The sequence below is a fragment of the Pecten maximus genome, chromosome 15 (assembly GCF_902652985.1).
Source record: "Pecten maximus chromosome 15, xPecMax1.1, whole genome shotgun sequence".
NCBI classification, from domain to species: Eukaryota; Metazoa; Mollusca; class Bivalvia; order Pectinida; family Pectinidae; genus Pecten; species Pecten maximus.
The window spans coordinates 22389233-22408581 of NC_047029.1; the positions used below are offsets into that span (position 1 = coordinate 22389233).

A 19349-nucleotide genomic window follows, 5' to 3' on the forward strand; every position below is an offset into this window, starting at 1 on the left:
ATAGGGCGGTTAATAACATCTTTCATATCTTAGTGGTATCTTGACGAAGCTATGATGCCTTCTTTATTGAAGATTATATCCGTCAGTGGAACATCAGTGATCCTTTGGAAGGGAGACTACTCGAATAAAAAACATTAAAACAAGAAATATCTTTAAAAAAAGATAAACGGCATAGTTTTAATGCTGGTGGTTATAATGTAAAACTGCTGGTGAAATAAATTAACGAACTAATTAATAAATGCACAGTTTCATCACGGATAACAAAATTATATCAGTTTGAATCATTTTTGGTGATAGTAAGACTGCATTTGAAGATACATCCACTTATTCAGCTTTCATTAAATCTTAAATTTTGTTTCGTCTTTAACTGCATGTCTGCAATTTATATTTACCGCTACATTGACCAATCACATACTTCATCTTGACCAGTAACGCCACCTGTCGCGTCATATCCGTGAACAAAAGAAAATTATACGGTTATGCCGGAAAATCGTGATTTATCTTGTTAAAGATGTAACACAAAAATGGAGTGAAATATAGCGGTTTATGACGAGAGTACCCTTCGGCTTTTTGTGTTATTGGTAAAAAATATTAAATTACTAATCCTTATAATTTAATCTACAGTACACAATCCGTGTGACAATATAATTTTATTGATGGACTCCTTTCTCTTGGAAATAATTAGGCCGCGTGTTCACTTTGTATATATATATCTTATATATAATTGTCAAGTAGTAATAACGACAGTACAGACAAGTAAATTGTCGAATTTTCGAGGCAGTCTGCCCCTTTATCAAGACACAGGTAAATTGCATACGATCACATATAGACATAGAACATTGAACAGTTACACAAATATAGTGGGTATCTTATATATATATATATATATATACTTTTTGTATAATTTGTTTAGGCAAATGGAAAGGCTGGTTGTAAGCAAGATTAAATTATCACGACATCTAAGCTTGCTTTCCAATCTCATGTAAAATGGTGTCAACGACTCAGCGGATAACACAATTGTTTACAGACTCATTAGCCTTCGTCTCGTAATCCTCTAAAACCTCGAAGGAAATCAATATATAATAAAAGCCAACAAAATGCGTGTTTTTTATTATCACAAGCTCATCATTCCAAATGGGATAAGTACGTCAATACCAGACAATTCAAACGAATTATGGGGCCTATATTATGGCTACGTGTAAATGTGTTTGCAAATTGATTGAAATAAACAACACGGGGAGCACGTGTCATTTAACTGAATCATAGCACTGCTGTTACATAATGTATATAATATCATATGTGTAGGCTGTATTCAATGGAATAATACACAATGGTTAGTAAGAGGGTCGAGGTGCTAAATTACATACTCAAATAATCTATGATATTAAGGAAATGACACAGCCAGTATAAAATATTCATTATTTATTTGTCACATTAGTTTAGTGACAATACCCCCTTTAAACTAAAACCCTGGTATTACAAGTCTATAAAACGGTATAAAAGTCTGGTTAGTCTACTGTTCCTATGGCGATACAAGTACACACATCGTTATGAGCAATACTGGAGCGTATTTCGAAAATCACACGACATATATAAGGCCAAGATGATTATCCCTAGTAAGATTTTGTCAGAATGACTGAATTTCTGGTTGATAACATCTTTGAAGTTTGGTGGCAAGATCTGCCAGCAAACAGTTGGCATTCCCATAAGAATAAAACTCTGTTTCTCTCTTGACCGACTAGAAATTTGTTTCTTACAAGGATAATTCTTATTAGAACAGGTACAACAGATCTTGTAAAGTCCTTCAATTTCACATCAACATATATCAATGAAGTGTTATCTTTAGAAACAAAACATTCATTGACCATGTCGATCTGACATCTCCTAGGACACTTCCAATCAAGAATACTACATATTCTTCGGCAATTTGTGAAGCTTTAATAACAATACGTAACCAGCATATATAGACGTTTTACCATGAAGCTCCATGATTAGAGTGATTGTCTTGATGAAATCTTACATGGACCTTTTCCGTGGACAAGGGTATCGCAAACCAAGTGTAAGAGTTTGGCTGGCAAACACGAAGCTTGTCAAATCAAAGTATAAATTTAAAGACTAAAAAAAATCGTAAGTATACACACATGTGCCACATAAGTTCTTGATTGGAGTAAAGCTTATCATCGTTATTAGCCTGACTATTTTAGGAGTTCTTACTCCTCAATAACTATTGAGTTATCCAGATACCGCTAACGGTATTTTAGATGGACAAATCGTACACTTTGAATAATAAATTTCGGGAATGACTTGCAGGGTCAATAACGGGTAGGAAATGCATGAAAATAAATGAGACGTACTACTTGCTGCAAAAGTGAATTTTATCAGAATTTATGGAAATGAAATGTAAATAACGATTGATGTCATTGATTTGGCGATAAACATGCTTTGATTTTGCGATGAACATGCTTCAAATTTAACATTCAATAATGACCTGCCTTAAATGATATGTATATCATAATACATGAATTCCCTTTATATCTTATTTCTGCTCAACTTGTTTTTCATCCTAAATGTTTTCGGTTCCTACGTTTGACATACAGTGAGAGTAATACAGCGGTTATGAAGAACATAATTAACAGACCACTTTCCAGAGTAAGGATATAACATAACCAGATTTTACCCATACTTTCCATAACGGCTGCCAGGAGATATAGATTTATAGAACATCCTCCCATGGCTCCAACAAAGAACACGGATGAAACACGACCAGATACACGAATGAATGACTTATTAGTCCATGATATGACTAAAGGAAAAATTGCCGACTTGGCAAATCCAAACAAAGGAGCTGATAGCCAAACTCCTATGCTGAAACGAAGAGTGATGCTCGTTATAAGAAGTAACAGAGAAACTAGTATAAGAATGATCTGTATACCTATATAGACAATGCTGTTAACACATTTTGTTAAAAACATACTCAACGTTCCTCCCATAACTACCATAATAAAGAGTAATGATGTAATCATAGAACCGCTGGCCTTACTCCAGTGGAGGTACTCCACACAGAACGAAGATAAGTAAGTGGAAAAAGAAAAATCGATGGCATTACTTATACTGCCCATTGTTACCATAACAACGAGTCCAAGAATCTGCAGGTGCCTTGGAATATGTCGATTACACTTGCCGCTGGTATTCTGAGATTGATTTTCACCTGTCAATTCAGAATCGTCCACTTCATTTGAAAAGCGTTGTTCATATGAATGGTCCAGTTGCTGCTCATTTATACACTCTATAGGTTTCTGCTCTTTTGAAAGTACTTGTTTATTTAAATGTTCCTGCTCCTCTTCATTTGAATTTTGTGGTCTTTTCGAAAATTTGTTATTCATTTGTAAACGTTCACCTCTATTTTTCTTTTCAGCGAAGTATAAACAAACAAACCACAGAGCGTGAATAACACAGAATGTGGAGGAGATAAGATAAGCCACATGTATCCTGGAAACCTGATGTCCGTGAATCTGTGTTATATCGTCGGTTGAATTCTGTTCAATATAGTTGGTTGAAAGTTGTAAAGATATGTTCACTCTTTCACTTGCTGATATGGGTGTTAGATCTGGCATGTCGATTGCCCTTTCCTCCGTCACCCCAGCTTTCCTCATGAGAAACGGAGCAATGATTAATGGCGAAATTACCCCGCCGACGTTAAATATTACATGAAGACCCACCAGGACAGTTTTACTTTTCGTTTTCCACAGGCGAATAATTTCTGCATTGCCAGCTACAAACAAATAGAAGAATTCAGTCATCAAATATCATAATAGTTAATTTCTCCTTCTAGTTTTCGACCGGCCTAAAATAAGATACCTGGGAGGCTGCAGAGGAACTCAAATTAGGCCGTGATAGATATCCAATATTGATGGGCAAAGGAGCACATAGAAAATTATATCTATACACAAATATATTTTCCATGTCACTCATTCATGATCGACTAAACTTCATTATAAATCCCTAACGCGGAATATAAATAAATGATCTTAAACTCGTGGCTCTGTCATATAAAATTTCAATAATATTATTGAGTTCAATAATTTGATATGCCACGAGCCTTTAGGCGATTAATACATTTCATAGGACATAGCCACGATTGTAAGATTCTATCCATCAAATAACTATTATATATATAAGATAATATAAAGAAACAACTTTCTATATAAGACCGGCTCGGATGAGACGTTTCCGTCTATCCACACATATTTATCATGACGTCACAATAGTGCTATTACACGATATTTATGACATGGCCGTATGACATGGCAGAACGGGTCAGTTATGTGATAAATATGTATTGGTGCACAACAAAAGCATGAAAAACAAATGCATATTCTACCACTGTATAATGAAACTCAACTGCATACCGTATATATTGTAACAGGAACGTTTAAATTCCGACGTGAGCCAAACATGTAAGTGTTTATGGTATCATAAAACAGTTACGTGAAACATAGATATGGGGTACAGTCATGGGTTCAGACATGCGTCAAACATTGAGTGAGCCAAAATATAAAAGTAAAATACAAATATATAATAAAACAAGAAGTCCATGGGCCTTAATAGTCACCTGAGTTTTGATATATTTTAGCATGCTTGACCCCAGCGACCTTGAATGAAGGTCAAGGTCATCCATTTGATCAAAACTTGGTATATCTTCATCCTAGCATGCTACAGACCTAATATTGGGTCTCTGGGCCTTTTGGTTTTCAAGAAGAAGTCATTAAAACATTTAAGCATATTTGACCCCTGAGACCTTTAATGAATGTCAAGGTCATCCACTTGAACCAACTTGGTAGCCCTTCATCCTAGCATGCTACACACCAAATATCAGGTCTCTGGGCATGCTGGTAATTGAGAAGAAGTTGAAAATGTAAATTGTTTACGACAGACGATGGACGACGCATGACGCACGACGCCGGATAAAAGGCGATCGCAATAGGTGACATAGATAATTAAAAAAAACTGTAACATGAAATACTATAGACTGCAATAACAAATTCATGATATCACACAGCCGTAGTGTGAATTAAAATTGTTTATTATACATCTGTACGTAAAAAAAACAAAAATAATGCATTTTTAAACTGCAATGTTAAAGTTGTATGATGTGATATCCCATATGTGTACCGAGGAGTTGAAACTAGACATTATTGTTATTACACAACGGTATATATACAATGATAAAGTGCGAGCATTTTAAAACAGATGTTAAAATGAAAATGAAAGCACAGACTTCAGATGATATTTTAAGAGTAACTAAAACGCCTTGCCTTTGCAAGATACCTTCTAACAACCAGCTCGGCAGCGAATTGTCTTAAATAAATTCGTTTTAAATGAAAAAAAGCTTTTCAATAACTGTATCATCAACGTCATGCGCTTGGCAGCTGTGAGATTCATGTAAATTAGTTTTAAATGAAACTTTATAATACCTGTATCAACAAGATCATAAAAATGAAAAACATGTGCTACCTAATATACATAAACACTATATACCTGCATCTATAAGTCCAACAACTAGGCCCATACTGGCATGGCAGGCGACCATAAGGCTGTACACAGTACACCACGGGATAGCGACTACAATGGCCGCCAAACACAGTGCACTGACCGCGAACAGGAGGTCACTATTACATCGATGATAAAGAAAGCCGTTGGCCAGTGCTCCAAGTGTGTAGCCTATGTATAGACTTGTAACAATCCATGACCCTTCGTCCAAACCAACTCCTGATATACTCTGAAGGTCGAGGAATGCTGGGCCTATCTGACCTTTGATACCTCCCTGGAAAAAGAAAAACGATTTTTCGGCATAGCCGTTTAATATTCTTTTGGCCCCGGATATGACGCGACAGGTGGCGTTACTGGTCAAGATGAGGTAAATGGTTGGTCAATGTAGCGGTACATGCAAAATGCATATGTGCAGTTAAAAACGAAACAAAGTTAAGCTTGAATGCAAACTGAATAAGTGGGTGTGTCTTGTCAAGAGACACATTAATAAAAATTATATTCCTGATTCAAATGCAGTCTTGTCACCAAAAATGATTCAAGCGGATATAATTTTATTATCGTGCTGAAAGGTTTATTTATTTCCCCAGCAGTTTTACATTATAACCACCATCATTTAAACTATGCCGTTTATCTTTTTTAAAGATATTTCTTGTTATCATTCTGTTCATTAGCACGAAATTTATATTGCGTCCATAAACTGATGAAAGGTTGTAACAGCTGTTTCGTGTATTGACATGTAGTATCCTTAATGAATACTTTTTTAAAACTAAATGGTAGTTAATTGTAAGTAACACTCTACGACTCTTAATTGTAGTAATATGTAACGGTTAGCTGAACGCCAAACAATTTATTCTCTCCAAGTTGAATAATACTGACAGCTGTCTCCTACCAAATTCGTATTCAAAGGTTATATTCATAAGAGGGTGTTCTTGTCTACAATCAATTTAAATAATTAATCAGCTTAAGAGTCATCTATATTGCGGAATAATATTGAATTTCAAACACGAATAAATCTCTAAACATTTTCACAAAAATAGTCATGTAATATACCAAAGTGTTTGTTAGGACATGTGGCTTCTTACAATTACCAATAATTAACTGTAGATGCTATTAGTTTCTTCTATAGAGTAACTTCGTGGAAAGATGTAGCATGGAATAATTCTAAGTCACGCAAATGACCAAACTTGAAAAATAACCAAGCTGTTATGCTCACAAGTATCAATATCACAGGGTAGGAACATTTGTTTGACCGGATTTTGCTTTATGTACGTATAAACGCTTATTTTCTTTTGACCTTGAAATGCAAATGGCGATTGTGAATAATATTACACAAATATGGCTTAAAAGAAGGCATTTTAATCAATAAAAATACTCCTATATCATACTTTTAAGACATCTGATCATAGTAAGAAGGACCTTTTAAAGTCAAATTGTTAAACTGGGGAGTCTGTGGCCTTTTCTAGAATTCTTTAAAGTGTATAATAAGATAATTTCTGGTATTTGAAATACCTCCTTATATGTCATATTTGTGTGATATCATTCACCGCCACCATTTGCATTTCAATGTAAAAAAAACCAGTGTTTATACATGTAATAACGTCAAATCTGGTCAAACCAATGCTCCTCTTTTGTGCTTGAGACACTTGTGAGCAAAACGACATGGCAAGTTTATGTAATATATGCGATACAATGAGCTAATTATGTCCCCTGAAACATGCATTTTTCGTATGTTTTGTTGAAATTTATAAACAGCTTAACATATTACATGTCAACAGCAAGTCCCACGGTTTGCCATGATACATACTAAACGTTCATCATGTTACTTCTGTTAAATTGCACCATAGTATGAATTTATACGCATGTACAATATCACTGTTTTAACTGGATTTGCTGTTAAAGGGTTTTTGGCACATAGGGTATTTTTCCATTTTCTGTTAGCCCGACCCCATAAATGTTGGCTGACACAGGTTTCACCTCGCCTTACAAAGCTGTTTATCTATTTAGGCCAGTAGGGGGATATTGCTGCTGGCTGAAAAAATTTAATGAGCTAGGTGGTCACGTGGTCCGACGCGTCATCTGGTTCACCTCACCAGTATCACTAGGCTAGAATCTGCATTGTCATATGCATTTATAGAGGGAAACTTCAAAGAGCCCCATATTATTTTGTAAACATTGAAAGCAATGACAGTGAATGTCCTGATTTTATCATCTTACATGTTTAGATTTTCTTTCCACACCTCATGTCTGTAATTGTATAATCAAAAAAGTAGACCAGCGGACAATATCATAACCTTGGTGATTTACTAATATCACATGTCATCTTTTTAATTTTTTTTTTATTTTAAAAACTCAAACAATGGAATATACACTATATAGGTCTACTCAGAGATGTAAATATCACATATGTGATATATACATCTCTGGTCTACTATGCAGTGAGGTGACAAAATGATCTCACTTGTGCAGTCTTTTTTACGGTGATTAATTTTCCTAGCCTTAATAACTATTTTATTTTTGGCATAAAAATATCCATTTCTTAATTTTGCAAGATAAAGAGTTGATAAAAATGCAGTAGTTTGAAATACAGTTGTCTCATCCTGATACAATTTAATTAGATAGTACGTAATCACAGAACTGATTTTTTTTATCTAAGACGATACACAGGTTTTTTGTACATTGAACTTTGAGGATTTCCTTTGTACATATTAAATCAAGAATTTTTTACATATTGGTTGAAATTAAAGCGTCCAGATAATTTTTTATCCAAAGCATGTTATGATGACATGTTGGAAGCTAAAGATCCTTGGATTCTTTATTTAAATCAGGAACTTTGAACTGTCAGTCTTGGGTAAATGTTTGAAGAAATCAGTCACTGTTTTGATCAATTTTACAGTAATGTATTCAAACAACGTCCTTTTTGACAATTTCCTTAAAGAATGTTTTATGAAGGTTATGAAGGAAAGGTATTTGATGTGGTGAAAATGTTACGCAGACATTCGTATTGATTTGATTAAAACGTATCATTTTAAATACTCTAGTATGTTTAAACGTATTCAGTTACTCAAAGTAGAAAATATAAAAGAACTTAACAATTTAGGAAAATATTTATCACTAGCAAATAAACTAAAGGAAAGATTTTTTTTATAAGATTTTAATTAGAATATATTCATTTTTAATGATTATTTCTCTGTTTCCCTGTAACAAATCTGACAAATTAGCTTATTGAATTATAAATCATGTAAGAGTGGACGCCTTTGTCCATTAATGTTATATTCTATTTTATTCAATAAGTTGTAAAACTTAATTATGGAATAAAGTTGAATTGAATACAGTTGTTTAATGAAAAACCTTTGGTAGATAGTGTGTAAATAGTGATTTAATGCGACACACATTTGGGTGTTTATAACGTTAGTTATACTATCATCTCGGCAGCAGTGAACCTGTGACGTAGGAGGCTGACCGACCTCGTTATCAGAATGAAATTTTGCATATAGGTCAGTTGTCCAGATGGACCCATACCATGCCCTATATCTCAGCGTGTATATACACAACGCCAGGAGTGTGAGAGTAATTTGACTGGCTTTTCAGAAAACCAACCTATAGACAACTTTAACCTTTTTGTGTCTAAAACCCTTTAAGATGCCCCTGAATCCATCATATAATAATTTAAGCTATTAAAATCCTGCAGAAAATCACCGACATTTTTTTAAATGTCCGTCCTCAACTACTTCTATACCATAATCATTATATATTGTTCTAAAACATAACGTTAAAAATTTAGTGTATCGTGGTTCTTCTTCTTCTTCATATCAATGTGAAAGTATACCTCATGTTTTCCTATACAATCATGCAAAATCATGTCTTTTGTTTTCTTTGTTTTGTGTCCTCTGGATTGGGGAACGAATGCAAACAAAAAGAATCTGCTGCTCCAACTGCAACATCTGGATCGACAGTGTTCATTTTCAAACTACTTTCTAACTTCTTCAATCTGTAATGCCTCAAGTTTGGCCCCAGTATTTATTGGGATCTGTACAAAGACCGGCACAAACTTTTTAAGTCTACACATTTGCTATTTAATGCTAGGAAGGCATTTAAGGACACGTTAGCATGCTGCTGTAAATGTAATGTGACCGGATAGGGTGCCAATGTACCGTATACAGGTGTGGTATTGCAGTGTGATGACACTATGTATGGTCTTTAGTGTGCCTCGTGATCTGTGGACAAACATTCTTCAAATTTTGCAATCTAAGGTGATGAGATACAGTAAAGAAGGTTCAAACAATATATTTTTCTTAAGCCTTACAATGAGTATATGTGATAAAAGACAGTTTGAAAATTTCAATTTCGGTTACTGTACTCGATGCAATGAAAAACTTTGTTTAAAAAGATGTCCATCCAATTTCCCAATTTGTTAGCTTGATCTGACATTCCAGCCAAATAATCCTTTTGTCGCTTGGAAAAACGTCCAGGAATCTTCTCACAATTTTAATTGGATATTTCCGTTAAAAGAATTTTTTTTTTCCTTGAATGAACAAATGTCGACAGATTCCATCTGTCTTATCCACACACAACATAGATCTCCTACATAAGTGCAATTGGAAGTTTTATAATGACCGTCATGATCCCTGGCGGAATTATCTGTCATATGAAGGCCAACTTTATTTTACCATGTTCTTTAACCTTTCTTGTGCCTTCTTTATCTCTCATACAGTTACCTTTCCTGGACATGACCTAGATAATAAAGAACTGCATTTCAAGCATTTTCAAGTCAGTGGCCAATGTCAATCTAGACTGTTAATATTACTTTACCCCCGATATTAACCATCGGCTTTCAGTTTAATTTAATTTTTTATTTAAGGGTGACTCTTATTTAAGGTTACTTCAGCTAGCTAAAGGCCCCTGGCTATTTTTTTTCGCCGTGTTATCTTCAAACATTGTTAGAATATTTTCATGTACTAGCCTTAAACTCTTCAGTTAATTTCTTTGGACAATTCGATGTTAATAGTGATGAGGTCTGACAATGTTAACATCAATGACGAGATACACAGTGGTAAAAAGAAGATGGCGGATGGGTCTCTCGCTTCTCGGTAAGTTCTCTTACTTTTTACTTTTATTCCGCGACTTTCCATTTATCGATATGGTCGAAAATACATTTGATGTATCCAAAATTGTTTGTCTTGGAAACGGATTAATCTCAGAATATGTCGTTGTTTCAAGCACTCAAAGACCATTCTCGTATATTCGTAACTTTGATTGTGTTTTCGTTCGTCCTTTTTATTCATCCGACAATTTAAGCTTGGACGGAATATGGAGATGGAATAATGTCAAAAACGTTCATTTAAACACGATTCCTTTATTTACTAATACTTCAACAATTTTGGTTGAAAAACGATAAATGTTATTGATGGTATTTTTGTGTGGATTATTGCTACAATTTATGTGATTGTCCTGTCGAAAAACACCGTCAAAGTTACTAGTAAAGGAGAATGGTAGTGGTAATGCGAGCGCCGCGCAAGCCGATATTTTTGGCGAGTGTAATCCTTTGCCAGTCAAAGAATCTTGGATACATCAAAAGTACTTTTGACCATATCGATAAATGGGAAGTCGCAGTTTTTTAAAGTAAGATAGACTAACCGCCATATTGTTATTCTCTTAGTAACGTAGTACTCCCACCGTGAAGAACCCATTTCAATGAATACATTATGAGTACCTATCATCATTCAAATCTTAAAATCCAACAAATTATCCAAAAAGTCTAAACATCAATAAAAATAAGGACAGCAAATGAATAACAAGTAAGATATTGCAGTAAACATATACAAATGTTTATATTTATTATGCAACAGACTAGTAAGGAATATTTATTATGCAACAGACTAGTAAGGAAAAGGCCACTTTTAAATGTAAGAGCATGGGACAAAAGTGGTGGTCACGTTCCGTATCTTAACCATTGGAGTTTACTTCCCTATAATAATAATGCTGGAACAACACATACACATACATGTACAACAAAAACAGTACAGGGTGAACACACGCGTGTATTGTGCCTATGCACGTTACTGTCTACCGAGACAGACTAGACCGTTTGCATTGTCATATTACAGGTTTCAGCCTGCTTCATTGTTTGCAATTTATTTTACATATTACAAATCTTTAAGACATTTAACTGTTAATTTTCGAATTAGCACCTGCTAAGTTTATGTTAGCTTTAACCGACAACTTCCGGCCATTAGTTATACAACGTGAATCTGACCTTCTAATGCGCTGATATATAATGGTTGAATTGGCACACACAATACTTACAATCACAGCAAAAATACCGTAGACAGCCATTGATTTGAGGACATTTTGCCGGTACCATTGATGCTGCATGATTCTCCTGTACATGTGGCTACATCGACTGTCTGTCTCACCCATATTGCTGTTGATCAGCTGTTTCTCTGTATAAAGGACGCCAATACATTTGTATGTATATATACACCGTTATATAAGTAGCTCGGTACCAGCACGCTGGATTTGTCCTGTATATCGACACTGCCTAACAAAAGGCCAGGCTAGATAACCCTCGACCTCTCTTAGATCATACGCCACACACGTGAACATACTCGTGCGTGATATACCCACACACGTCTAATATTCAAACATAACACACCCATATATTCAAATGCATACAATGTCTAATGCAAATGTATGTGCAGTACTGGTACACATATATACATGTATATGTCTAGTGCATATTGTACCCAGTACTCAAATACTGTACCTAGTACTTAAATACTGTACCTAGTACTCATACGTTAAACCTGGTATTCCAATATTGCACCTAGTACTCAAATACTGTACCTAGTACTCATATACACTCAAATCTTGTACCTAGTACTGATATATACTCAAATATTGCACCTAGTACTCAGATACCGTACATAGTACTCATATACCCTCCAATACTGTACCTAGTTCTCATATACACTCAAATACTGTACCTAGTACTCATATACACTCCAATACTGTACCAAGTACTCATATACACTAATGTACCGTACCTAGTACTCATATACACTCAAATATTGTACATAGTTCTCATATACACTCAAATAATGTACCTTATACTCAAATACACTCAAATACTGTACCTAGTACTCATTTACACTCAAATACCGTACCTAGTACTCATATACACTCAAATGTTGTACATTATAATGATATGTACTCAAATACTGTACTCATATACTGTACTTAGTACTCATATACACTCAGATACTGTACCAAGTGCTGATACACACTCCAATTTTGTACTTAGAACTCATATACACTCCAATAATATACCTAGTACTCAAATACCGTACCTAGTACTCATATACACTTAAATATCGTACATATTGCTCTTATACATTCAAATACCGTACCTAGTACTACTATACACTCAAATATTGTACATAGTGCTCATATATACTCAAATACTATACCTTGTACTCCAATACTGTACTTAGTACTCAACTACACTCAAATACTTTACTTAGTACTGATATACACTCAAATACTGTACCTAGTACTCATATACACTCCAATACTGTACCTAGTACTCCAATACTATACATAGTACTGATATACACTCCAATACTGTACCTAGTACTCAAATACCGTAACTAGTACTCATATACACTATCATACCGTAACTAGTACTAATATACACTCAAATATTGTATATAGTGCTCAGATACACTCAAATACTATACCTAGTACTCGAATACTGTACCTAGTACTGATATATATTCAAATATTGCACCTAGTACTCAGATACCGTACATAGTACTCATATTACCTCCAATAATGTACCTAGTTTTCATATACACTCAAATACCGTACCTAGTACTCATATACACTCAAATACTGTACATATTACTGATATACACTCCAATTCTTACTGATATACACTCAAATACTGTACCTACATTTATTTTTTTGTAGTACTCATATACACTCCAATACTGTACCTAGTACTCATATACACTCCAATACTTAACTTAGTACTCATATACACTAATATACCGTACCTAGTACTCATATACACTCAAATATTGAACAAAGTACTCATATACACTCAAATAATGTACCTTATACCCAAATATACTCACATATTGTACCTAGTGCTTATATACACTCAAATACCGTACCTAGTGCTTATATACACACATATACTGTACCTAGTACTCCAATACTGTACCTAGTATTTATATACCCTCAAATAATGTACCTAGTACTATATACACTCAAATAATGTACCTTGTACTCATATACCGTACCTAGTACTCATATACACACATATACTGAACCTAGAACTCATATACACTCAAATACCGTACCTAGTACTCATATACACACATATATTGTACCTAGAACTCATATACACTCCAATACTGTACCTAGTATTGATATACACTCAAATACTGTACCTAGTACTCCAATACTGTACCTAGTATTTATATACACTCAAATACTGTACCTAGTACTCATATACTGTACCTAGTATATTTAGATACACTAAAATACTTACAAAGAACTTAGGTACACTAAAATACTGTACCTGGTACTCATATACTTATTCATTTGCACACATGTACAATATTGTAGATGTTTATATACTTTATAAATGTCTCGTGTCTTTCCCCATAACTAAATATCAATTAATGAAAATTTATTAACTCAGTATTTTTTTCCTTTATGCAAACTCAAAATATTTGAAAATATTTCTGCTTTATCATCACTCTTAAAATCTTCAGACTTTAAAAGATACGGGGAAAAATGTGACACAACCTTTTCTTTGCACATTACATAATATTTCAGACATAACATGGTACAGTGCATTCTTCAATAATACATACCGCTGTTATGCACGAGTGAAGCTATAATGGACAATTTCCTTCGACCATGTGTTGTATCCACATGTAAATCACGAAAGTGCTTATATAGAAACTGTTTATGTAGGAATGAGATATTTATAAAGAAAAAAAATGTGATTGATGCAATAGGCAATATTATACATGTATATATAATGATGGTGTCAGATGATGTCGTGAAGAAATTTTTAATATCAAAATTACATTTCTTAAAAAAAAAATACAGCAACAATATACATCTAGTTCTAAACCCCGATAAACTGGCATACATTTGAGGTTTTTCTTGTTAAACGAATTCTCATGATGCAATACTCACCATAACCGTTATGCATTAATCCACCAGTAACCCATGTATTTGTATAATAAAATACAAGATAGAAATGTCACACACACACACTCACACAGCCACACACACTCCTTGTGAGACCCGACTAATTCTTTGAAGTGCAAAAATGCCCAGAGTACTTCCTCTTCAATATAACAACAAAGAAGTAACACACAGGGTAAAATCAGTCAAGGGGAGGAATGAAAAAGGATGGGACTCACTAAGGTTATGGTAAATATAACATCATGAAATTTGGATTTACAAGGAAAACCTTAATTTCATTTCATTTATTTCAGTAAAACATTATCATAACTTTATAATGCGAGTTAGTCTTGCCGAAGAAACTCCGAATCCCAGTGCGAACAGCAGAATAGACCGAAACTCAAGGGCCAAATAAAGGTGAACCAAAATACAAACCCTAATGTTGGAAACCCTGCCCGTGGTAAAACAACGTGGGACGCGGAAACGCAAAAGTCTACTGACTACAGGAGGAAGGAGGAGCTGTTACGTTCTGGGCAACAACCAACGAACCGAGAGAAAATTTTATCAGAACCTCAAATAAAGTCTGTAAAAGTAGTCTGGCCACCCTAAAATCACGCACTTTAATCTCCTAAAAAGAAGAGCAAGTAAATAGAGCCAAGGAGAAGCAAAGGCCCTATCCTCATGAGCTCTTACTCAAAATACATCACGTGTCTCTTCATTTAAACTCTCATAGGCAAGGAGAATACCAAATCCACCTGGAAGAAGACTGCCAAGAATTGTCCTCCTGACTTTGCTAAATCAGCAAGAACAAACAGGTTCGAAGGTCGTGCCCCTCTTGTTTTAACAGGATAATCAGTCAACTACAGAATAACTACTGACATGCCGTGTGGTTATTCACGATGTCACATGGCATTCAGAATTGTGCAAACCACGACATAGATGTCACTTACATCTTCTTTTGTCGCCTTTGTTGTTGATAGCCTGAGTGTTGGAGAGCAGTAGTTCGGTATATAGGAAGAACTGCCGGTGTTTTCCCCTTACACGTTGTAGTTATATAATGTTCATTCAAATGTATCCCGTCGAATTTAAATCGGGTTTCAGCCTGCTTATTAAAACCTGTTTAAGTATTCCGTTATGTGATATGAAACAACATGAGTGAATTAAAAATATAAAATATTCTCATCATTGTGTAAATAATATTTACGGCGTACAGAAAAACATATAGTCATCCTCGTAAATAGACACGATATGCGTTACTACAATATGCAAAATAACGAAATTCACCTTAATTTGTCTTTGTCATAAGTCACAACAAATATATCATGATTTTACACATAATTTGCAGGAAATTTCATGATAATCTTTAAGATCAAAACTGAAGTATGTACCTTCGTAGCAAGCAACAAATATTACGCCTGATAATAATTTTTCCAGCAGAAATTTTCATAGCAACTGTCGCTTTAATTAAATAAAAACATGATTTAAAAAATAATTGGTTTCGTAGATTGTCTACCTTGTTCGTGTCTGAGGCCAAATATCACGTCGTTAATGTCCCATACAGACACAAAATACATAATCATCAAGTTACATGTAGCTAAATCACGTTTGAATTTATTATTCAAAAAATATTATTCATCCTTCAGATTTTTTGAAGATAGAATATATTAAAAATAAAGATTTTATGTATCTCGGACTAATATGATATGATAGTCATTCATTTTGGCCAGCTGTATAAGATGTGTTAGGAAAGACCATATAGATATTTGTCCTCTCTTATCGGGGTTATAATAGATAGTGTGGAAACTCCCAGCAGAATCAGATCAAAATCGGCCAGTTAGTGTTGAATTATGTTAAGTGAAGTACACAAACCCCCTACTACTAATATTTTTTGGAAATGAGATCATTGTCAAGGATCTTACAATCATTATGTGAATTCTGAAACGGTGCAATTATTTTTCGAATTTTTATTTTCGCTGTGAATAAGTATGAAACTGTACATTTTTTCATCCTGTATTTACAAAACACATTCCACATTCCTATAATGTGTTATGCTGTGTAATTAAGATGACATTACCCAGTATGCAAGCCATTTCAAATGTTCCATTATCAGGTAAATCGCCGCTCTCTAACATATATGCAAATTAATCAGGAAAATATTAAAATTAAGAAAAAATAATGATAATTACGGAAGAGCATTAGGGCCATGAAGCAAAAAAAAAATTCATTTTTTCGTGTTAATAACTCGAAATTTCGACTTAATAACTCGAAATTTCGAGATAATAACTCGAAATTTCGACTTAATAACTCGAAATTTCGAGATAATAACTCGAAATTTCGAGATAATAACTCGAAATTTCGACTTAATAACTCGAAAACTCGAAATTTCGACTTAATAACTCGAAATTTCGAGATAATAACTCGAAATTTCGACTTAATAACTCGAAATTTCGAGATAATAACTCGAAATTTCGACTTAATAACTCGAAATTTCGAAATAATAACTCGAAATTTCGACTTAATAACTCGAAAACTCGAAATTTCGACTTAATAACTCGAAATTTCGAGATAATAACTCGAAATTTCGACTTAATAACTCGAAATTTCGAGATAATAACTCGAAATTTCGACTTAATAACTCGAAATTTCGAAATAATAACTCGAAATTTCGAAATAATAACTCGAAATTTCGACTTACTAACTCGAAATTTCGAGATAATAACTCGAAATTTCGACTTAAGAACTCGAAATTTCGAGATAATAATTTTAGTTATGGAGATTGGTAATGCACTAGATTTAATCATAAGTATATTCAACACAATCTATCATGTTCACTTAAAGGGGGATCTCAAGAAAGCAAACTAATTTTACTTTTGGTTATTAAGACGAATTGGCTATGAATCATCCTGACCTAAACTGATAGAGAAGATGAAGTTGATTTCCCATTCTTGTGTGTATATATGTATGTGGGAGGCCACTTAAAAGGGCCCAAGAACTAAGAAGGCTTATAGTAAATTGATAGTGGAGGTAATAATGACTATAAGGAGGGGCCTTTCATCTATGTTTTCAGTCTTAGACAAATCACGGAATTACAAGTACAGATGCTATCGAAGACTTTGATTAAATGAATTTAACAATTCTGCTTAAAACTTCATAAAAGTTGAAAGATGGTCTCACATGTACCTGCATATACACGTCATAATGTGGTAACCTAGACGTTGAATAAATGAATCGCCTGAAGATGGCCGTTAGGCCTGAAAACGTTAACAAAACACAACAGTTGTCATGTTGAATTTATATTTTTCAACTATATATACATAAACATACAGTGCATTCCTCTTAATATCATGTCCTATTTGTCAGACAAAAACATGATATTTACAGTAGTGACATTAAGAGAAACATGTTTTTTCACTAAATCTAGTGCATTACCAATCTCCATAACTAAAATTATTATCTCGAAATTTCGAGTTATTATCTCGAAATTTCGAGTTATTAAGTCGAAATTTCGAGTTATTATCTCGAAATTTCGAGTTATTAAGTTGAAATTTCGAGTTATTAAGTCGAAATTTCGAGTTATTATCTCGAAATTTCGAGTTACTAAGTCGAAATTTCGAGTTATTAACACGAAAAAATGAATGTATTTTTTTTGCTTCATGGCCCTAATGCTCTTCCGTAGATAATACTAATTTAGCATTTTCAGTGTTTTTAATTGTTCCGAACATGATGTAAAAAAAGTATTTATTTTATGCCTCAACATCCAAATTGATTAATCGCAGTTTAGTTACAGTGTATCAATCAATCAATCAATCAATCAATTACTGAGACCGAAAACACGTTAATATCATTTAAATCAATTAAGGAATATCTGTCGCGTCTGTCCTTCCCTTCTGCAACATCACTAAGAAATCCTAAAAGGACGAAAAGACTTTGTGAAGCAGTTTTAATTCCTAAATTCATTTCAAAGGTTTTACCATCACTTGTGTTTTTCTATGATCATTTTAGGACGTACCTTTCGAGGAAAACCTTATATTTTGTAAGTATTTTGAACTCGAGACTTCTCGGTATCTGAAATAATTATTTGGGTTTGGTCATTTTAAAACTATACATACCAAGTTTATCATGGACGCCTCATTGGTCTTTGTTGGAGTATACCGCAGGACTTTTCCAGTTATTTTTTGTAAACATCTCGAATGAACTGATACGCTTATATTATAATATTGTCATTACGCATTATACTATAATATAATAATATATTTAATATATATTACGAAATATTTGGAAATTAAATAATGCCGATAGCATTATAGACTAACACGTTGTCTATATACAATGTATATAAAAAGCAACGGTTATATTTTAATGAAACATTAGTTGTCAAAAGACAACATAGCTCGCCGAATTGGTTGAATTCGGAATTAGTTTATTTTCTAAATTAGTTCAACGGTCACGGGCAAGGTAGGCAAGTCCACAAATGTAGTAAAAAATGAAAGGTTGCAAGAAACATAGATGTCAAATATGAAAGTCAAATCTCATACGGTTAACCACAGGTGTCTGCATCCGGGCTATTTTTTCTATAAATACAAACCAGATGCAGA

General features: G+C 33.9%; 1 protein-coding gene across 2 annotated transcripts; it reads right to left on the reverse strand.

The window, feature by feature from the left end:
* Window positions 1–1088: 1088 nt before the first annotated feature.
* LOC117343512 lies at window positions 1089–15795 on the reverse strand. 2 transcript variants are annotated; one of them, XM_033905890.1, is made up of 4 exons: window positions 15705–15795; window positions 11854–11990; window positions 5539–5824; window positions 1089–3772 (listed from the first exon to the last, which is right to left on the reverse strand). In XM_033905890.1, exons 2-4 carry the CDS (start codon window positions 11965–11967, stop codon window positions 2559–2561), a joined length of 1614 nt encoding a protein of 537 aa, XP_033761781.1. In that variant the 5' UTR covers window positions 11968–11990; window positions 15705–15795; the 3' UTR covers window positions 1089–2558. The 2 variants fall into 2 exon arrangements, with proteins under 2 accessions (XP_033761781.1, XP_033761780.1); XM_033905889.1 differs by lacking the exon at window positions 15705–15795 and adding an exon at window positions 14764–15101.
* Window positions 15796–19349: the final 3554 nt, after the last annotated feature.